Below are 20,347 nucleotides of genomic sequence, written 5' to 3' on the forward strand. Positions count from 1 at the left end.
TGTTTTCAAATAGTGTCAAACAATGCTGGTAAGAAACGCAGCAGCAGCTCAAAATGAAGTGTCTGACTGGTGAGCTCCCCATGGCAAATGAAACACCTGCTACGGAGCAGACAACACCAGCACACATTTCTAAAATACTCTCCACACAGGTCTTGTACTCAAACTACTGAACTTCCTCAAATCATCCTTCACCAAAGATGGACAGTGTGCTAAGATATTGCCTAACAGCTTTTTCTGTCTCCAGAATGCCAGATCTGTGATCCTGGGAAGACAATCTCTTGAACTATTCCCAGAGCTTTGAAATGCAAAGCAAGGACAGATATATTTTTGATCTGAGCTTGCTTACTTCTCACTCTGATTATCTGATTATACATTACAGCTTTGCTCTGCCTCAATGTCAGGTGCTCATCTGCTTTATTTTACATTCTTCCTATCTCTCTTTTAGCCTCCAGACTTATTACTCTGATATATTCAAATGGAAATAAAAGCATTAATGGCAAAGGAGAAAGAACACTAATATTTTTTAACATCAGAGATAAGTACAGCGTTTTTTGGAGAAAATTACTATCAGATAGGAAAGTCTGGCAGGAAGTTTTGCCCAGCATTTCAGTGAAGAACTGTAAAACACAGACCTACTTAAAGATATCTATGAAATATATTTGCCTTATTAAAACTAGGTGGATAAACCCCAAGAGAATGGAAGAAGACTAAACTCTGGTTAAAGCACAGATTTGACATCATACTCTCAAGCATCACATTTAAATGCATTACTCCCCACACTCAGGGATTGAAGTCTCCCAAAACTGCATCTGACTGCTCTGAAGCCTGGAACTTCAGCATTTGAGATTACAAAGGAGCATTTTCTCCCCACAAGGCACACCAAGTGTTCTGTCATGGAAAGCTAAAACCTAAGGCAGTGTGGAAAGTGAATAATAATGTCCACTTTAAAACCAGAAAACAGAATATGAATAACAAAAGGGCTTAGAGCATTCCTCCAGCACATTCTGCATGTCACATTCAACAGGTGACAGCTTCCTCCAAGACTTCTCTATGTAAAAATTGATGGCTTCAGCACATGCACAATTAGTGTAAGACAACCACAAAGAGTTTTCTCTTTAAACTTGCACCTCACTCTAAAGCCAAAGATGGTCTTGGGAACTGTTCAGGTACCTCCCCCTCAAGCTGTTAAACACTGCTGAGGCAGTGCTCTCATCTTTCACACACACTAAGTCCTAAATCCTGAGCACATAACCTTTATTTCTATATAAACACAATGATTACCCTCATCATCCCTTCCAGCCCTGGCTCATTGTCACATCCCCCTGCCCTGCTTTGGAACAGCACAACTGTTCACGCACCAACACAGGAGAGCTGATGAGGGAACAGATCAGGAATGGGACTGGTGTTTCCCATACTAGATGGCTTTTCTGCTCTGCAGGGACACCTCTTCCAGCTGCAGAGTTTACAGAACCAGAAGGTATCAGGCAGGAACAGAATATTTTAAGACAGACACTGGAGTCAGAAGCTCCAGGTGAGACTAGAATGGCAGAGCTGCTCTAAAATGGGGCTGACAGAACAATGCAAGGGAAATTCAATATTAAATATCATATTCAATCATAAATCAATATTAAACACAGTATTAAACCCTCTGCAGAAGCCAGGAGAAAGCCCTGTTCTGAGGGATGTGGGGGAATATTAACAACCTGCATACACTGGCCCTCTTCAGAGAGTGAATCCTTTCCCAAACCTTCAGTAAAAGGCAAAAAAGTAACAGTAAAATGCAATACTGGGCCTGTACAGGGCAACAGTAGATAATCCATCCATGAGGTAAGCTGAGATCTCATAACAATAAAAGTTTCTCTAACAGTACAGTGCTGTCTGGTTTTGTTTTGGTTTTTGGTGCTTGTTTATGGTGGTTTTTAATTACTTGTTCCCCCTACGCAGCATTTATCTCCCTATTGGGTGTCCTGGAATTCCCACTGTGAGGAGACAGTTTGTTTTATACTGGGAATCTTGTAAACAGCAGTCATGCAAATTTCAGTCTGTTCACAGATCATAAATAACAACTATTTATGAAAAACTGAAGACATAGAACATGAAGCTTCAATATCCTCATACTATGCTAATCCTAATTTTCTCCTCCAGCTCTAAAGCTGGGGGTACCAGTGCCAGCCCAGAAAAACCAAACTCCTCACCCTCCCCAACAAAGAAATGAGCAGTGGTACAGTTACAGAGGGGAGCCAGTACCAAATGCTTTTAATTAGACTGATTTCTTGCTTGGTGACAGAAGACCACAGGGCTACAATGGGCTATCCCATAAAAATATTTGCTCCACTATGGAATGATCATGCCAGAATTATGGCATTACTGGAACCAGCAACAATAACCCCCAGCCTTGTCGTGATTGGTTGCAATTAATTAAGTACCCAGAGTAACATGAGTAATTCAAATTACTTCAACATGCACTACTTTGTATATCTGTCAACAGATTTTTTTTTTTAAACCAGTAACCACTTACTCATAATGGACATTCAGAGAAAGACAAATTACTACCTTGTGAGAAAGGAAAAGATTATGAGCTTCATTCACTACTGCAAAGATATTCAATGCCTTGGATGGAAGAGAGTGCACAGTAGCTAAGCATAGTTAATCAAGATTCAAAAAAGAAAGTAGAGAACTCCAATATTCTCCTTTTTCTTCTATTCACTGAAAAAAAAGAGCACTAATCCACCACTAAATGCAGAATCAAGAAATCCGATTCCCCTTTCCCTCCCTCTCTCCTCCCTTCCCCCAGCTCCAAAAGCAGAATGTGCATAGAAGGACTTCCCGTACTGAGTGTAGCACCTGGGTAATTACGAATTACAACTGTGCAAACCACTGTACTAAATAGAGATGCTTGCCACTTAATTAAACCCTTTCTTAGAGAGGAAATGCATACACATTCACACTATCTCCTCTTCTTAATTGGTCTCAGACACTGCAGGAAGTTAGTCCCCAAGATTTGTCAGTCAGCCAGCCCACAGATGTTTCAGAAAGAAAACCAGGTCAGCATTCCCAGGTTCACCTCTTTGGCTGGAGGGACAGGTCAGCAGATTAATGTCTGCTGTGTGCAGCTGGCAGCTCCACCAAAAGAAAATGGTCCCTCAGCATTGGCCCAAATTCCTGCCCAACGTGCACTGCCCTTGGCAGGGCTGGCCTGGCCAGCCAGCTCCCCAAACAGCCACAGCAGCTCCAGGAGATCTCACTGCTGCATCCACCAGCATTCCCCTGGGGGGCTCTGTGGGCACCCCCCAACCCAGACTCAGTGAACCCCGGGTGCCTCTGGCTCAGCCTCACACCAGCAGCACAGGGGGCTGAGATCTGCCTGACACCAGAACTGCAGTGGGACATGAGTACAACACCCAAACCCACCCCCAGAGCAGTCTCTGAGCTCCACACAGGAGTCCAAACACACTTCTCACTGGCACATCAGCCTCACTCTAATTCCCACACTGTATTCAGAAAAACACAGGGACATCCCCACCTTGCCCCTGATGGAAAAAACTGAATTGATGCTGGAAAGTTGTATGAACAAAATCTTTTGTTTTTTCCCCACACATAAACACCAAGCCTGAGCTGACAGTACCATTGGCAACAGAGAACAGTGCTCCAAAAAAGGAAAGACTGACTTAAGCAGGCCATGATCAATATCTGATCACCAATATAAAATAATTCTGCTGTGCATACAAAGATCTTTGAACCTAGCAGATGAATCTGTAAAAACCTTACACTCATTACTTCCATTAATAAAAAACTCCAAGCAAAATAAGAAACAAAGCAAAACAAACCCTGTATCACATATTTATTACCTCAAAAAAGAAAAAAAGGTTGGACTAAAATTCTTCTGAAGCTGTTTGTGGCTGACCTGGCAGTCTTCACCCACTTGTATAACTCTCCAGCCAAACTCCAACCTATCAAAACTTGCAATCTTCTGCCACTTATGGAATAACACAAAGACAAATTTAGCATTAAACCTTGTCAGCTGCTATCAATGGCTATCAGTACCTTCAGTATCTGAGTTACTGCCTCAGCTTTAACAAATACCTGATGCACATCTTTTTACATCACCCAGTACTTCAGGGTCTATTTACAGATAGCAAATCACTTGCCTAATTCATTAGAGGACAAAAACAATATCAACCCAACACAGACAAACAGCAGCAAAAGAGGCTTATTTAGATTAATAGCTCACAGAACAAGCACCCTCATTTTTTATTTGGGCATCTTCTACACACTGCAGAGGGAGAGGCAGAACAACAACAGCACTGCTCTAAGAATGCAATTCTAAGGCTTGGGGTGAGGAAAAAAGAACCAGGCTGTGAAGAACTCCTATTAAACAAGATAAAATTAAGAATACGTGGTGTAAACATGAAGTTTATGAAGTCAGCTAGAAAAACACTTTCATATTCCATTAGAGGAATCTGCACAAACCATTTTCATACCGAGTTACAGCCCAGAATACTGGACAAGAAGACAGTGACTGCATGCAGGCAGCATTTAAGAGTTTAAAAGTTCTGCGGGCAGCAATGAGGAGATTTCCTGAGAGCAGCTCCTCTCTCCAAGGCTGATGGATTCTCACCGGGCTGAATCCAGGCAGGAGCGATCCCATTCCTCCTTCTCCTGCAGGACAGCGGGCGCCATCTCGTGGGAGTTCTGTGCTTTGGCACCCAAATAAAGCCACCCAAAACCTCCCCCAAGTATTTTTCTGTTCAAATAGTTTACCTGTCTAATGGCAGTAGAGGAACTGCCTCGAAAATACCCCTAAGCTAAAAGTTCAGTGCTGAAAAAACAACCGAGTGTGTCACGAGTAACGTGGTTTGTCAGTGAAGATGGTCAACAACTCCATTGCTCAAATCCTGGATTTTGAAGAAATAGGATCTACATCAGCACATCCTGGAGAAACAGTACAAGAAGCTTGTTTTCTCAACACAACCTTTTCCTAATAACAGTCCTAAAAAAGCCATGTATAAATATCCTCCTACAGGACAGTGCACTCCAAAATAAACAAGCCTTTCTACTCACAGAACAAGAATTTAACATTTCGTGGATTTTCCCCTTTACAGCTGAAACCAATTCTAGAGCAGAAATACCAAGTCAGAGCAACACATGACAAATGTATGAAAACCCCTGGCAGCATAACAGTAACACACAAAAAAGACCTAGATCCACAATAAAAACCAGAGCCAACTACACTGCAAGGAAGGCAGCAAAAAAGCTCAAGAAATCCAAAGGACATATAACTGAACTCCAGAAAAATGACAAGATTTATAATGTGTACATATGAACCATATATAGCACATATGATGAGTCCTATTTATTATCTACTGTACAGCACAGGGATATTTTGCTATAGAGCTACAGCAGTTTTTGTTTCCACTGTTTATGAAGAGAGAAAAGCCCAGGAGCTTACAAGTGGAATCCAGAACAAGCAAAGAGAAGATTAGCCAGAGTCAACTGTTAATGAACTTGTTTTCCCCCCACAAGGTGAAGCATTATAAACTCTCTTCCATTGTCACCAAAAAGAGACCAGTACTAAAAACAGTTGGATTACCACCACACTCCTGAAAGCTGCACCTCCTTCCCAAGTATTATTACATAAAATTACACTGCAAGGGCTGATCATGAGCCAATCAGACAAAAAGCCTGCTGGGAGCAGGCAATCAGTGAACAGAAACCACTGAGAGCAGACACTGAGCAAGCCCTGTGGAAGTGCTGGAGGAAATGAAAAATCATCCCCTCCTAAAACACCCCACGCTGCATGCACTTCCCTTACATCCCCTGCACCAATGAAGAACCCGATAAGAAAAGATGAGAAATCCTAATTTATTCCCTTTTCCCTTTCTTATCTAGCTATTAGCAAACAGAACATTGCTCTGGCTCTTTGGGACAATCAGCCAACTTGTTCCTGTTTCCTTTCTACTATGAGATGGGCAATTAACTCTTCTCAAAATTTCACCAACAGCATTCTCCAGGATCCAACCAGGACAAAGATCTCTCACCATCTTCATCACCCTCACCAAAAATTAGCATAATTCATGCTGTGAGAAGTCTGAGCAAGAAAAAAAAAAATAACAATAAGGGAGGAGAAAATCATCCAGTCCCACTTGCTCCAATTGCATGAAAAGATGATATTCCTCAAGAGCAATTCCCCTTTCTGTAGAAGGTTCCATTAATAGCACTAAACAATATGGCCCAATCACAAAACTAGCACTTCACAGTGAATATTCTGATTTTAAATGAAGGAGTTATTAGACTTCAACAGGCAGAATCACTTGGTTCCATTTCTCTCCCACTGTGAAATTACCTCGTTAAACCTTTAACAGCTTGAGGTAAGTAAAAAGCTTTTACTCCAAAAGGTTTTGTGAAAAGGATTCCTACAATTTCTGTCCATACCTTACCATAGGAGACTTAGCATAATTCCATCTTCATCTAAATGTATGGATCCTCAGCAGATGCAGGAGGGAACCTCAAGCATGCTCCCTACCAGCAGGCCTCTGGGAAAGGTTATCCTCATTAAACAGAAAACACTGAGAAAGTTAAGGGAGCTTTCCCAAGTTGGAACACAAGTATCTTTTACACGAAGCAGTGATGTGTCCAAACCATAAGTGCATTTCCAAACAATCCCAGCAGTGTGCAGACACAGCTCTGTGGCTGGGTGTGTGGAACGAATGGAATGAAGAAACAACTGGCAAGATGAGGTTCTGCTGTTCATGTTTCAGCTTTGACCAGAGTGAAAGGTGATAATGCTCCTACCAGTTATTTACAAAGAAGCATCTCCTTTTCTCATGTAATAACACTAAATATTTAGAGAAAATAAAGCAGTGTTGAAACATAGCACACAAAAGATTCATATATACACAGAACACCTTCTGCAGCAGAAGAAAATGATCAGAAATCCCACTATTTCCAGTTCCTTTTTACACTACATACACAGGGACCTTAAAAAATCTGGTTCACTGCTCCAGATGTCAGGAGAAGCTGTTGAGAATTAGCACACAGAGCAGCTGGTGTTACAAAACACAACTGGGGAGTGGGTTTGACAAAATAACTAAAATAACATTTCTTCAGTTGCTTTAGGGAAAGAAAGTCACAACATGATCTAGCAGCTAATTTTGATATCCAGATTTCAAAGGAATTATGTTTACAACAGTTTGCCACAAGTAGCATGTATTGTCTTCTCTGGACATCTAAAATTCTTAGCAATTCACTTATTAAGCAAGCAGAATCCCTAACTAAACAAAAATGCAGCTATACACAAAAAATTTCAAGAATTCAAAACTGATCCTCAGAGACATTACTCAAGGTGACTTGGTGAAAAACATTTCACAGCTCCCAAAGTTACTGTAAAAAATGTGTAATTTATTTTCTTCTCATATATAATAAAATATACTAGAAGAGCTTCCACATGAAGAAAGGACAGAAAGAAAGCATGAACAACACACTTAAGAGATCAGTCAGAAGACTAAGAGGAAAGGGCTTAAAAGCCTTACTTCCCTCCAGAGCTGTGAGCACATACCTGATATTTAAGCCAGTGCTCTGGTCCAGCTTCTCCCAGCTTTGTAATTTTCCCAGAAGTTTCTACAGTAAAGATTAAAAGTAGAGTTAGACATAGATATATGTTCTAACATCTTGCTTTCCAGAGTTTTCTCATAATCCTCAATGCAAAGTCATCTCCTCCTGTGGATTTCCTGATCTTACCCAGCACTTTTGGTTTGTCATTCTGCAGCCCTGGGTATCAAGGTTCTTACCACACCACCATGTCTGGACAGAGTGTGATGCCAGAAAAGCAGTTTCCAGCAAAAGAAAGGTAAAAGAGAAATATCAAGGCTAAAACACACACTAGGAGAGTATTCCTTACACAAAATCTCCAGCTGAATAGTAGATATCCTTTTCCTTTTACACCTTCCTTGCTGTAACTCCCCTCATGCTGACTTTCCAGTTTGGGAATGTCTGGTTTGAGTCCCTTAATTAAAGGTGGTATCATATCTTAAGTAACACAATACAGGAAGAGCCTAGAAGTCGGGACAGGCAATAAAGGAAACTCCTGCTCATCCACCAGATGTTCCCAGCTCCTCACCTCATTTTCCAATTCCACAGTCACTAGCTGTGCTTGGACTTTCTCATAGCGTTCCAGTTTTCTTTGGAGACCTTCCACTTCCTCCTTAAGCAAGCCATTGTTTTCTTTCATTTCCCTGTGGTGAAGAGAGAGACAAATACTACAGATTCATGCAACTCAATTCTCCCTCACAAACTTTCAGATATACAGGAATCCCAAGGGAATGATGACATTCAACTGACTCACTTTTATAACCTTCACTGCAAAGCCACTTCTACAAAAAAAAAACTACAGTTTTATTGAAATTATTTTTTTCTACTCTAAATACTATCCTAATTATGCCTGAAAGCAGAAGCTTTGTGTCTGCTTTATTATTTGTCAAAACAAAGGTAAGAAGACTCTGAACTCTGCTTTTCAGTCTGGCTGGAACACAGCAAGCAGTACAGACCTGGGCTTTGGAGCACTGCTTGGTTTTACTTCAAGAGAGTAAATGGTTTATTTCACAAGGGTGAAATAAAACTGTACAAAAACAAATGACCTTTAATCTGTTGGTATGTTTCAGTGTAGAAAAACAAACATGAGAAGAAATTCCAAGATAAACAATTTAAAATTATAAGGAAATAATTACAAAACCAAAACCTAGGAAAATTACTTAATTTTCAAAAAAAGGAAAAGCTGGCAAGATGACTCATGTAATTTAATAAAAAGAAAAGCAACAACAAAAAAACATCCAACACTAAGGCAATTTATTTCACATTACATTTAATTTAATTTTCCAAATTGATTGCCACTTTGATAATCTGGAAAGCCTACTCTACCCATGGCTATATCAGAGTGCTTTAGAAATTTAAACAAGACACTTGCTAAACATTATGCTGGAACAACAGGCCTTTAAAACAGTGGTAACAATAGCTAAGCAAAACCAGTTATTAAAGAAATGCTCAGCTGCCTCTTTTCCCTACAGGAAATTCTTTCCCCAAGCTGTATGGAGTTCATCACTACCTTCAAACATTAAATTTCGTTCTAACAAACCAAAATCACCTCCCAGAACACATGAATACACATTCAAGAAAACTCCTCAGATCTTGTCAGATCCTCTCACCTAGTAAACACAACACTACTCAAATCATGAGCAGTATTTATATGAAATATTTCCTTCTGAGCTTTCCCATGTGGAAACCCTAAAGAAGGATGTAAAAGTGCAGCTGTAGCATGTAGAGAAGAACACAACCCTCAACATCTGAGCCCTCCCTTCACCTGAAGTAGGCATTTTCCTCCCTGAGCTGGCGCAATTCACGCTCCATTTTTGGGAAACGAGCCAGTTCTGCCTTCATGTTCTTGACAATTAGAGCATCATGTTCCTGCTGGGACAACTTCTGCTCCAGATCCTGGAAAACATGGGATGAGAACAGGACAGCAATGAGTAAGTTGGAATTTGTAAGAGCTATTTCTGCATTGTACCTTTAAAGCTTCTTTCATCAAGGACTGAAAGAAGTTGGAAGGGAGCTCAGGAAGTCCTGCTCAAAGCAGGGATGACTCTTGTTGCACTTGTAATACCTGGGCTGGTCACTTCTCTACACATGCTCACCCCAAGATCATAACAAAAAAACACTCAGTTACTCATTATCTTCTATCAACTGAACCAAATGTGTGATTTTCTTGTCCTCTATCAATGAAGTGCAGAGGGAAACATTTGAATGGCCTGCAAGAGTTAGGTACAGAAAGAAACACAAATGTGCATTTCAACATTAAATGGTAAATGTTGGGGGCTTTTCCACTAAAAAGAGAAATTATTTTAGGCTGTGTTGCAGACTCACATCCTGTTTCCTATCTTTTCATTTCAGTTGCCTCTTGCTGGCAATCAGGTTGGTTTTAATCAAGGCAATGCCACTGTCAGCACTGCTCAACCAAAGTAATTGTCCATAGCTACCTCTGCCAGGAAGACAAGACAAATGAAGCAGAGACTCCCACCAACCTATGTGCTCATCTGGAAACACGAGAACCATCTCTATACTGACATTTAAGTCAGTGTAGTTTTGAAAGCTTTACAAGTAATTGCACCTTCTAAACACAGATGCAGAAGGATTTTCTGGGAAGCCAACAGTAGCTGGGCTCATCACACACCATTTGAAAAAAGACCACTCTAGAAGCAGAGCAAATTTGTGCTGTGGCACAAGACCAAAAAGAGCATTCCTCCAGAGCACTGCATAAGGATACAAATCACCATTCTACAGAGAAAGCATGCTTTTTTCAATCAATTGATAAAACAAAGGCAGTGTTATGTAACAGCCAATTGTAAATAGCCTCATCCACCAAAGCTCAACTCTTGCTAGCAACCAACTCAGGCACTTACATGACAAATTAACCTTTTACTTCTGCAACAGTCAATTTTTTAAAAAAACAGCATTCTGTTCTTCCACTGAAGGAATTAATATCTAAAGCTTTATATAGGTCACAAAGTTTCTTACCTTAATCTTCTGCTCATATTCTGCCAGTAAGGACTGGCTTGCTTGCAGTGTCTGGATTTGCTGACTTGCCTCCTGCCATTTCCTGTTAGATGAAGACACAAGAGGCACTTGAGCACCCAGAAATCAGGTACCAGAAACAACCCACCTTCAGAAGTCTCTGACCAACAGAGTCAAACACCACTAACAAAGTAAATGTTATTCTTATATAACATTTTCTCCTTTAGTCTCACACTCATATCAGCTCCCTCTAATTTAGAGACAAAAAAATATCCATTCATTTTAATAAAAATAAGCATATTGAGAAAAAATAAGAAAAAAAAGCCAACTCTGAGAACAACAAATATAAACTCAGAGTAAACAAAACTTCACCACTTTGAAACTGGAAGGCTAAAATTAGCAAGCAAGGAAAAATACACTCATAACTTTCAATTACCCCTCCACTATGCTTAAGGTTTGATATTTCTGTCCTGTTCAGTTCACAAAGTTCAGATCAGCCTTTCCCACCCACGTGCCTTCTGTTGCAGGAACACAAACCATCACTGAGATTTAAAGCTGAAGTTTGTGGGGCTTTTTCCTCAAGGTACAATTAAAATTGCACCTCAGAATTGGTTTCAAACAAGAGTTATAACCTGCACACCCAGATCAAAGAACCCCTTTGAAGAGCAGAAATCAAACGCCGTTGAAAGTTTTCCGAGTGATGACAGCTGCACAAGACTGAAGTTCTGTTTGCCTTTTTCTCCCTACAGTCATTCATCCCTTGCTTACTTTTTTTCAATATCCAGCTGCTCCATCAGTTCCTGCTTCTGAGAGTCTTGGCTTGTCATCTGCATCTCTTGGTTCATTATATTCCATTGCAGCTCTGATATTTTTCCTTTTAATACAGTGATTGTCTGAATAAAGGGTGAGGAGAAAAAAAGCATAAACACACAAGGCTGTGACTCTCCAAGCCAGATATTGTGGATGGTGATAGAAATATTTTCCAGCTAAAAAGGACTAATACAATCTTAGAAACAATCCTACACTCCTGCAAACCTACCTCAAACTAATGCAAGAGAAAATAATTTTGCACTTTCATTTGCCATCCAAATTGTCATTTACGTTATCTCCTAAATGGGTGACCTAAAACTGGCATGAAAAATATCAAACTTTAAAGTTACATTATGTATTTTTCTAAAGAAAAGCTCACAGGTTTGTTTCCAATAGCCATTACTCAGCTCCCTGCAACAGAGAAAAAGAGAAATCTCAAAACATTACTTATGTAGTGTGTCTTCTAGACAGAGACAGGTAGGAGTCTCATCTTGATACTGACAGAAATAAAAGGACACAGACACAGAACTGCAGCACACATCTTTCAGGGGGATTTAGTTTCTCTTATGTACCATCACTGTCCCCCTAGTTTTAATCACTGATAACTGGAACATTAAATCTGTTGACCTGCTTTATCACACAGCTACATTTCCAGTGACACCTAGGCAGGAACCAAATTAAACAGGAAAGTTACAAATTAAATAGCTGAACTTAACTCTAATGCTATCTGAGAAGGTTGAGGGTTGAGAAGATGGTCTGGGCATCCAAATACACTGAAACTGTGACCCAAACATCCATCCTGCAGTAGAATGCACAGGCATTTAAGACACTTCAGGAAGACACATGTGGTTCATAATGTTGCTCTCATCCACTCTACCATTCTCCTGACTTCCCTGAACACTTTCCCGTATTATCTCCTTCATCATTGTCCTCTGCTTCACACTTCTAAACTCAGATGCTGGATGTTGCCTTACACTTTTTTCTCCTTCTCCTTATCAGCTTGTCTAAGAAATCTCTTCTCCTTCTGACCTGGTCACTTGTGTCTGAGCTTGGTTTGGTTCTAAACTTTGACAGAAAAGACATACATCACCAGGGTTGATTCATTTCCAGGTGATGAACACAATGTTCCAGTTATTTAGTTTAAGGGTTTTTTTAATCAAAAAGAGCATTTTCAAGTCATAAGAACTGCAAAGTCACCTGAAGCTACGGATGGATTAAAAATTACTCTGTTCTTACTTCATTAGCTTCAGCTAATTTGCTCTCCTTCTCTTGCATCTTCTTACTCATTGTCTCCATGCTCTTCTTGTAAGATTTGTTCATCTCCATTTGTTCTTTCAGTTTATTTTCAGCCTCTGTTTCTCTTTCCTGGTACTGCTTTATGCGTGTGAGCAGCTCCTGGTTTCGGTCGGCCTCTCGCTGCCAAGAGAAAAATCATAAAGAGACTTAAGAAGAAGGCAGCAGAAAGGTGAAGGCATTTTTCCTTCTTTTGTCCTCATTACCATGGTCACCAATGGTAATTGATTCATCATGAACAAAGTTACTCAGACTAGAGCTTTAAGCTAGCAAGGACAAAAATCTTATCAGCAGCAACTCAATGGAATTACCCAAGGAAGTACCTAGGGAAATGGAGCTGGAAAATGAAGAGACCATGTCTTCCAAATCTCTTACACTAAGACATGACTGTGAGAATACAGATGTGGCTTGACAGATGCCACTGCACACTCTCTTGCAGACCAAAGATGAAAACATTCCACCTCGAATTTAAAGCAAATTGACTTTCAGAAACTCAGACCTCAGCTGGGTCAATAAGACAAACTTCCCTCCACAACTTCTGGAATTGAGGCCATTTAAAAGAAAAAATACAATTAATATAATAACTATTTTTGCAGTCCAACAACGTTACATATACCATTTCAGTTTATTCCTACCACAAATTGATTGATACTTATTGAAAAAGTGCATAGTAAATTGCTTTGCTAATCAAAGCAACTGGAGACATGGATTTGCATAGTAAGCAAGGATTATGCAAAGTGATGTGAGGTTCCTAAAACCTTTATCCACATGACTTGGAAAAACACAGAATCTGAGCAGGGTAATTACCACAGTGCTGGATTAATGCTGCTCCCTTTTTTTGTACCAGTATTTCAAGGTTTTCTGTGACTGACTCAGCTACATCCCAGTTTGAACTCTTGCTGGCTTAATCCCATACCACCTGACTTCAGAGGAAGGAGGAATTTAGTCACTGACTCCCTATTTCACAACCACACAGTAAATCTATCACCCTCATAAAATACAACAAAACATACTTATTATTTTTTACAGATTTCTTTTTCCATAATCACCCGCACAGAAGACTTTCATTATGCTACAAAAGCCACTGATCCACAGCTTATTCCAGTAACATCATTAAGCAAACATATGTGGGCAGGAAAGCAGAACCCAATAAAAGCTATTAGTCCCTGAGTGAGGCTCACTGTTTTATCAGTGCAGGCTCTCTTGCGTGACACTGCATGGCTGGCACTGCTGCCATTCCAATTAATTACAGTCACACAAACCAAAGGCTTGCAGTTGTGCCAGCAGAAGTTTAAACTCCTCTAGGAGAAAAATTATTAAATGCTTCTGGGAGAAACAAATAACAAATCCCTTTTGTTACTGCTACCCATGACAACTTCAGTGCCAAGCTAACAGAATCCAGATCATCAGTCTGTGAACCTAACGAGGCTTCAGGTTCACCCTCTTGTGCACATTAGCAAGTTAGTGCAGGGTGCTGAGAGAGGACCTGCAGAACAGTTCTGCAGGTGTGCTGACACCCATATCTGCACTAAATGCCAGCACAGTAAATGCACTCCAGAGTCACTGAAGTCCTGCTCTGAAGACAGTGTCCATTAGCAGCTAGAGAACACCAGGCTTGCTGCTGGAGTGCATCTTTCAGTTTAGCTTCACTGGAAAAAAAGAGTAACTACACACATTCTGAAAACCACTGCAAACCAAAGCACATCCCTGAACCAAACCAATCCACTGATGTGAATGCTGTCCAAGTGTTCTGGCCTAGGCCAATGCTCCCAAGCCACGTGCAGACATCCCACTCACCTCATAGTTCCTGGCATTGGTGTTTGCTGCCTTCTCCAGCTCGATGCGAGCTCGTTTGTGGCTCAGCTCCATCTGCATCTTCTCCCGTTCCACCTGCAGCAGCTGGGATTTGGAGTGGATCTGCCCAGCCTGTTCCTCCAGCTGGCCAGTTCATGTGGGAAAAGGGACATTGTACACCATTAACAGCGCCACAGTATCATCATGGCCTGCACTGCTCAGCTGACATAACCTGCCATTTTACAAACTATCACATTTGTGGTACCTCTCATACCAGCAGATGAAAGAGTTCTACATCATGCTCAGAAACCCACATCAAACTAAGGTGAATTGGAAAGAATTTAATTCCTGATTCTTAAGTCAGAATTTCTCAACCTCTATATGTAGTCTGACAAAATCTACTTCTCTGTCTAAATAGCTAATTATGAGTTAATTATAAGTCTAAGAAGCACAGATCATGCTCCCAATAAAATGTAACTGCTGAGCAAAATAATATGTTTTTCTATGATCTCTACAACATTACACTTCATTTTCAAATCACCTGAGAGCACAAACAATACTAACAAAACTGCTCATACCCTGGTGATGTACATCCAACACAGTCAATGGAGACTTCAACCAGAGAGAGCCTCCTGCAACTACTGCTGTCACAGGAGATGTAGCACAGACAGAAAAAGCTTCAATTTTTGTCAACATTCCAAAAGCAAAGCAGATTTACATTAAAAAAAAAAACTTATTTTGTACTCAGAGGCTGAAATAGAAGTTATATTAAGATGCAGAATAGAGAAACTTCATTGTAGCCTAATAAACAGTCCCTGGGATCCAAGATGTCAATTTGCTTTATGCTTTATGAGCCTGAAGCAGCTAACAGAAAAAAAAAGTAAATAACCCAAGTGGATGCAAACAGAGCTGGAATAGAAAGCATAACTGGTTTGCATATCAAAGCCACACCTCAATGCAAGGCTCCTGGATGTGTCCAGGCAAAAGAAGCCTTTAAACTCTGAAAAAAGGTAACAAAGTGTCTTACTAGAAAAATGTTAAGATACAAAGCTCCTTTGTTCAGCAATATGAAAACAACTCACAATTTAATTTCCTGAGCTGATACACAGACATAACTAACAGGGAATAAATTCAAAGGACCTTTCTTAAACTTTTAAAAACCAGAAATAAATCTGTCTGACACTGTAAAAAATATATATATACATATATTCTGGAAGAGATTCTGGAATGGTGACAGCAAGCTTCCTTTACTGAGTTAGTGTCAGTTCCAGAACGCCAATTTCAGACAGAACTGAGAGATTTCATTCAGATCTGAATGAAACTCCCAGCTCCTGGAATCAAAAGGAGCACACAACCACACTGAAGTGATACTGCAGGAATCACCAAGATGAAGACTCCTCACCTGCATCCTCTGCTGGTACTGCATCTGTAAGGAGCTTTGAGATGATCCTGGTGTGGCCAGCCCAGACACCCCCTCCATACGCTGGGAAATGAAGTTGTTGAGGGATCTCAGGGTGGAGAAGACAGTGGTATTATTCTCCAAGTCCTCCATGGCTCTGGAAATGGACAGAAAATCATTAGCAAAACACTCACAACAAGCTGCTCTGTCAAAGAGGGATCCGTCACTACCCTGAGGAAACACTAAACACAAAGTCTTCCATTTACAGGGTAAAATCAATCTGCAAATCACTGCAGGGATCCACAGAAAACACAACCCCACCCAGGCTGAAGCTGTAATTTTCTCTGAAATGAGAAAAAGTATGCAAGACAGTCTTTTGTACTCTGACCAAACCAAACTCATTGTTCTTTCCTCTAACTTTTGAAGCTGATGGGAGCAGAACTAACTCGACAGCAGCAGCAAACCCTTCCTGATACACAACTTTTTTTTGGTTTCCCAGAAGCACTTTGGACTCTAATTTCCAACAAGAAGTTTTCCCGAGTCCACTGATCACTTGTGTAAGTGAAATTGAAGTGAAATTGAAGTGAAATCGCATGAGATGCAGCTCCTCCTTCCAATGCAGAAGGGTACTAACAAAAGGCCAAACACACATCAAGCCTGGAGCTCAGAAAAGCCTGCAAGTTTCCAGGAGATTTCAGGAAGCCTTGGGTCAGTCCCTCCAGTGACTGCACGCTCCATAAACCCCCAGAAACACCAGAAAAGGTGCAGGATCAGCAAAGGCAGCCAGAACACCCACATGGCTCGTTCCACAGACAGAGCCTTGGCGCTGCCTGCAGGCTCCTGCACTCTCGGGGTCACACAGCAGCCACTGTTTGTATTTACAGCATCACGGGCAGGTGTGAGCGGCGCGGAAGCAACAGCTCTGCCAAAACCCAAACTGAGCACTGGAGTGCCAAACACACCTGCCCACAGGTAGCTCCAGCAAGCCTCTTCTCAAAGCTACTAACAATTAAGACGACACTTAGGTGTGTGACCCGGTCCGGTTCAGAAACCCCCGTGGGCTCGGCTCCCACGGGCAGCGAACACCGAGAGCGGCCGCGGCGGGCACGGGGCAGCTCCAGGCACCGAGGGGTTCGCCCGCACAACTCCCCTGTGGGAAGAGCCGGGTGGAACGGGCGCGGCCGGAGCGCTCCTTCCCTCCCCTTTCCCCCATCCCTGCCCCTTCCCCCGCCGCTCCCTCAGCGCTCACCGCCGCGCGCCCCGCTTGGATCTCCCTCCTCGCCCCGGCCACGAGATCTCGCGGGAACTGCGCGCCCAACTCTCGCGAGAGCGGCGGCGCCGGCACCGTAACGGCGGCAGTGTGCGCGCAGCTCCGCGCTACCGTAATGCTCCGACAACGGGATGAGGCTCGGAGCTCTGCCTGCCCCCAAAAACCGCCCCGAGCGTCCCTGCTCCGGCAGGGATCTAGTCATCACTCCCAAATGAGCTGCTGATGATGAAAAAGGCTTGGGAGTCTTAAAAATAGCCTCATGCCACAGTCAGCCTGATAAAAGCATTATTTAATATAAAGTTTGTCACTTTCAGATAAGGGAGCAGATAAATTTATTTGTGCAAACAGATTTCCGGCAATTCAGTCATTCTCCCTACTGGGATCTTAGGAACATCTTGTCTTTTCGCCTGAGAAACAGCATTGGTCACACCTAAAGAGCACTGGGGAGGTGATCTGCATAGCCATGACCCCGTCCCACTGCCACTGACGGGATTTATGAGTGCCAGGAAACAGCAATTCCTAAATATAACCTAAATATCTCCTGTGTCTGCAGGAGAGGCAGCAAAGACGTGGGGGTGAACATTCCCAAGTCAGCCATGCCTCTCACATGGCTGTGTTACACAAACCACATGAGGAGGCAGATCCTGGTGTGCACAAAAATGTTTTCTATTTTCATCTGTGCTAATAAATTGCACCAGCTTCTAAAAGGCACTGAATTGGCTCAAACTCCCCTTTGCTGTTCCCTCACATTCTAACAATCACCTTTATGGTTGGACTCATGTATGACAGCATTAACAGTGCAATGATTTTCAGGCACTAATTAAAAACTCATATAATCAGCATTTTATTGTCATTTCCATTACTCCAGCCCCAGAGGCTGCCTTTCAGATTATTCCTCTCCATTCCCAACCATTTTGTCCACAAGTATTTGAAAAGCCTGATGGACTTAAAGAAGAGTAGCAAATTTTCCCAAGGTCTTAATGGTGGGATTTTCCTTTAAACACCCAACGAACTGAGATTTCCCACCAATGTCAGAGAATTTGCAGTTCTTGACTTTCATTTCCCTCTGTACAGCCTTGCCAAGTAATAAGATTCTGCAGAGTCCTTCCGACTGGCCTGAGGCTTTACAGTTCTCACATCCTGGAACTGCTCCTTCAGTCTGCTTTGCAGAAGACGGGCCTCAGATCCATCCCAGAATTTACAGAGCATCGTTCCTTTGGGCTTTAAAATGCTTTGGGATATATCCAGAAGGCCTAAACACAGCCTGATCAGCTTCTGATGATCCAGTTCTTTAATGCCTGTGGCGTTGGGTGCCATGTCACTCAGGATGACATCTGCCTTCCCTAAGGGCAGCTGGCTCTGGATCGCCCTCAGCGTGCTGGGGTGTGTGATGTCAGTCTGCGACAGGAAAACTGCTCCTTCCAGAGGAGAAATCCGCAGCAGGTCAACGCCAAGCACGAAGCCGGTGGGGACAGCAGGATCTGTAAGGATCAATGACACAGGGAACACTCAGAGTGGCTGCAAAAACCTGCACATGCATGAGTCTGTGCCAGTCAACAGACAAAACACCCACCACCTGCCACAGCTGCCTGGCAGTTTGCTGGGTGTACCTGGATGGAGGGTTTGCCATAAGCTTATCCATCAAAACATAAAAACTCAGCTACTTTGGACAAGCAAGGAGGATTTTTCTTGGTTTTCTCTTGCTCTTTCAAGGCTGACAATCCAGAAATCTGGATAATGGTGCAGATGTTAACAGCTCATTTTGTAAATATTAATGGCTTCACCCCATAAACCATGCACAGCAGTTGCTTCCATTTTTCGAGAAGGGAAATAATATTTCAAATAAGCCAAGGTAATTGCTGGAGGTCACACCAATTTCAGAACTGAATGAAAGGATTTTCCTCGTAACAGTTATCAGATCACTAGCACCACATGGTACGATTTATTTCATCAACACAATTTCTCTATATGAAGATTTGCTAGGCTCACCTCTTCGTGTTTTTATCAGTGACTCTGGTACTTGTCAATACCCATGTCCCCTTCCCATACTGTTACCATCATAATAATTCCTTGATTTCATAGTATTTCGATTTAGTTTCTGTAGTATTTCACAGATCTCTCACACACTTCAAAAGGAGCACCATCCCCACCTTGCCTGCCAAGAAATTGCACTTACCAGTACCTAAGGCATTGACCCTCTCTACAGCAACCTGGCTCCAAGCACCAGGCGCTGCTCCACAGTCTAGAACAGAGAGTCCTGGACGAAGAACACAGAACTTGTCATCAATTTCCAGCAACTTGAAGGCGCTTCGGCAACGGTAACGCTGCTGCTTCGAGGCCTTGACAAAGGGATCCTTCAAGTGCCGCTCCAGCCACCTCTGCTCAGTTCCAGTTTTCCTCAGAAATTTCACCGTGGTGTGCAGGCGTCTGCTCACCCAAAGCCAACAGCTGCCAGGAAGAGAGGCAAGTCAACCACTTAGTACATAACCACTCTATTTCAGAAGTCTCTAAAGTAATTAATTCCAGCCACTGCAGGTTGGAATTAATTACACTGGGGAGGGTGTGGGGTCTCACTGTTGGGAGGTATTCGAAACACAGCTGGACATGTCCCTGTGTCATGTCACCTGCTCCAGGTGGCCCTGCCTTGGCAGGCTCATTGGGCTAGATGGTCTCCAGAGGTCCCTTCCAACCCAAACCATTCTATGATTCTAAAAGAAGCCCCCAGATGTGAGATTTTGGCACCTTTACTTATCGGGTCCTATCACAACAGCAGGGCCAGATTTTGGGTGAGGTCTCAGTGTTTTCCTGAGCTAAGGGGGGAAAGAGATCCCACTCCAGCTTCTGCTCTGGTGTTTTAAGAACACGACAAGGCAGAGCGATCCCGCACTCTGTGTTGATCCTGTGCTGCCTCAGCGGGGCTAGTGGGCTCCGTGAGCCCCTCGGAGGAACGCAGGGATGCCCAAACTCCTGCAAGCTCCGGGCAGAACAACCAGGAGCGACAGCCCCTGCCCGGGCGGAACCGCCGCACGGCACTAACCCAAAACCCCAGACGCGCATTAACCCATTCCCGAGGGAAGCTCCAGGCGCCGGCACTACCGACACCGCCCCGTCCCCCGGCATCGCCTCAGCGCCCCAGCCACGCACCGGCCCCCGGCAATGGCAGCGCCCGCCATGGCCGCCTCAGCCCGCCCCGTCCCGCCTCCCCTCCCCTCACGGCGGCC

At 42.7% G+C, this 20,347-nt stretch overlaps 2 protein-coding genes across 2 annotated transcripts in view; both read right to left on the reverse strand.

Moving 5' to 3' along the window:
• Positions 1–17,164, reverse strand: part of MAD1L1 (mitotic arrest deficient 1 like 1) — a 348,054-nt gene extending 330,890 nt beyond the window's left edge. The window contains exons 1-9 of the mRNA XM_033074545.1: positions 17,106–17,164; positions 15,860–16,013; positions 14,461–14,601; positions 12,607–12,786; positions 11,329–11,453; positions 10,564–10,645; positions 9,353–9,483; positions 8,117–8,231; positions 7,556–7,617 (exon numbers count right to left, since the gene is read on the reverse strand). Of these exons, the coding sequence (XP_032930436.1) occupies positions 7,556–7,617; positions 8,117–8,231; positions 9,353–9,483; positions 10,564–10,645; positions 11,329–11,453; positions 12,607–12,786; positions 14,461–14,601; positions 15,860–16,009 (986 nt within the window). The 5' untranslated portion in view covers positions 16,010–16,013; positions 17,106–17,164. The remainder of the gene's footprint in view (positions 1–7,555; positions 7,618–8,116; positions 8,232–9,352; positions 9,484–10,563; positions 10,646–11,328; positions 11,454–12,606; positions 12,787–14,460; positions 14,602–15,859; positions 16,014–17,105) is intronic.
• A 782-nt stretch (positions 17,165–17,946) lies between these two features.
• On the reverse strand, positions 17,947–20,324 carry MRM2 (mitochondrial rRNA methyltransferase 2). Its single transcript, XM_033074122.1, has 3 exons — positions 20,271–20,324; positions 19,303–19,574; positions 17,947–18,607 (listed from the first exon to the last, which is right to left on the reverse strand). Exons 1-3 carry the CDS (start codon positions 20,297–20,299, stop codon positions 18,183–18,185), a joined length of 726 nt encoding a protein of 241 aa, XP_032930013.1. The 5' UTR covers positions 20,300–20,324; the 3' UTR covers positions 17,947–18,182.
• Positions 20,325–20,347: the final 23 nt, after the last annotated feature.

This window comes from Catharus ustulatus, chromosome 16 (assembly GCF_009819885.2).
Source record: "Catharus ustulatus isolate bCatUst1 chromosome 16, bCatUst1.pri.v2, whole genome shotgun sequence".
Taxonomy (NCBI): domain Eukaryota; kingdom Metazoa; phylum Chordata; class Aves; order Passeriformes; family Turdidae; genus Catharus; species Catharus ustulatus.

Excerpts from the sequence above, each read along its gene's own strand:
- MRM2 (XM_033074122.1), bottom strand. The coding sequence starts at position 20,299 with ATGGCGGGCGCTGCCATTGCCGGGGGCCG. Across the intron at positions 19,575-20,270 it reads GCTGCCATTGCCGGGGGCCG|CTGTTGGCTTTGGGTGAGCA; the intron begins GTGCGTGGCTGG and ends TCTTCCTGGCAG. Across the intron at positions 18,608-19,302 it reads GGTCAATGCCTTAGGTACTG|ATCCTGCTGTCCCCACCGGC; the intron begins GTAAGTGCAATT and ends TGATCCTTACAG.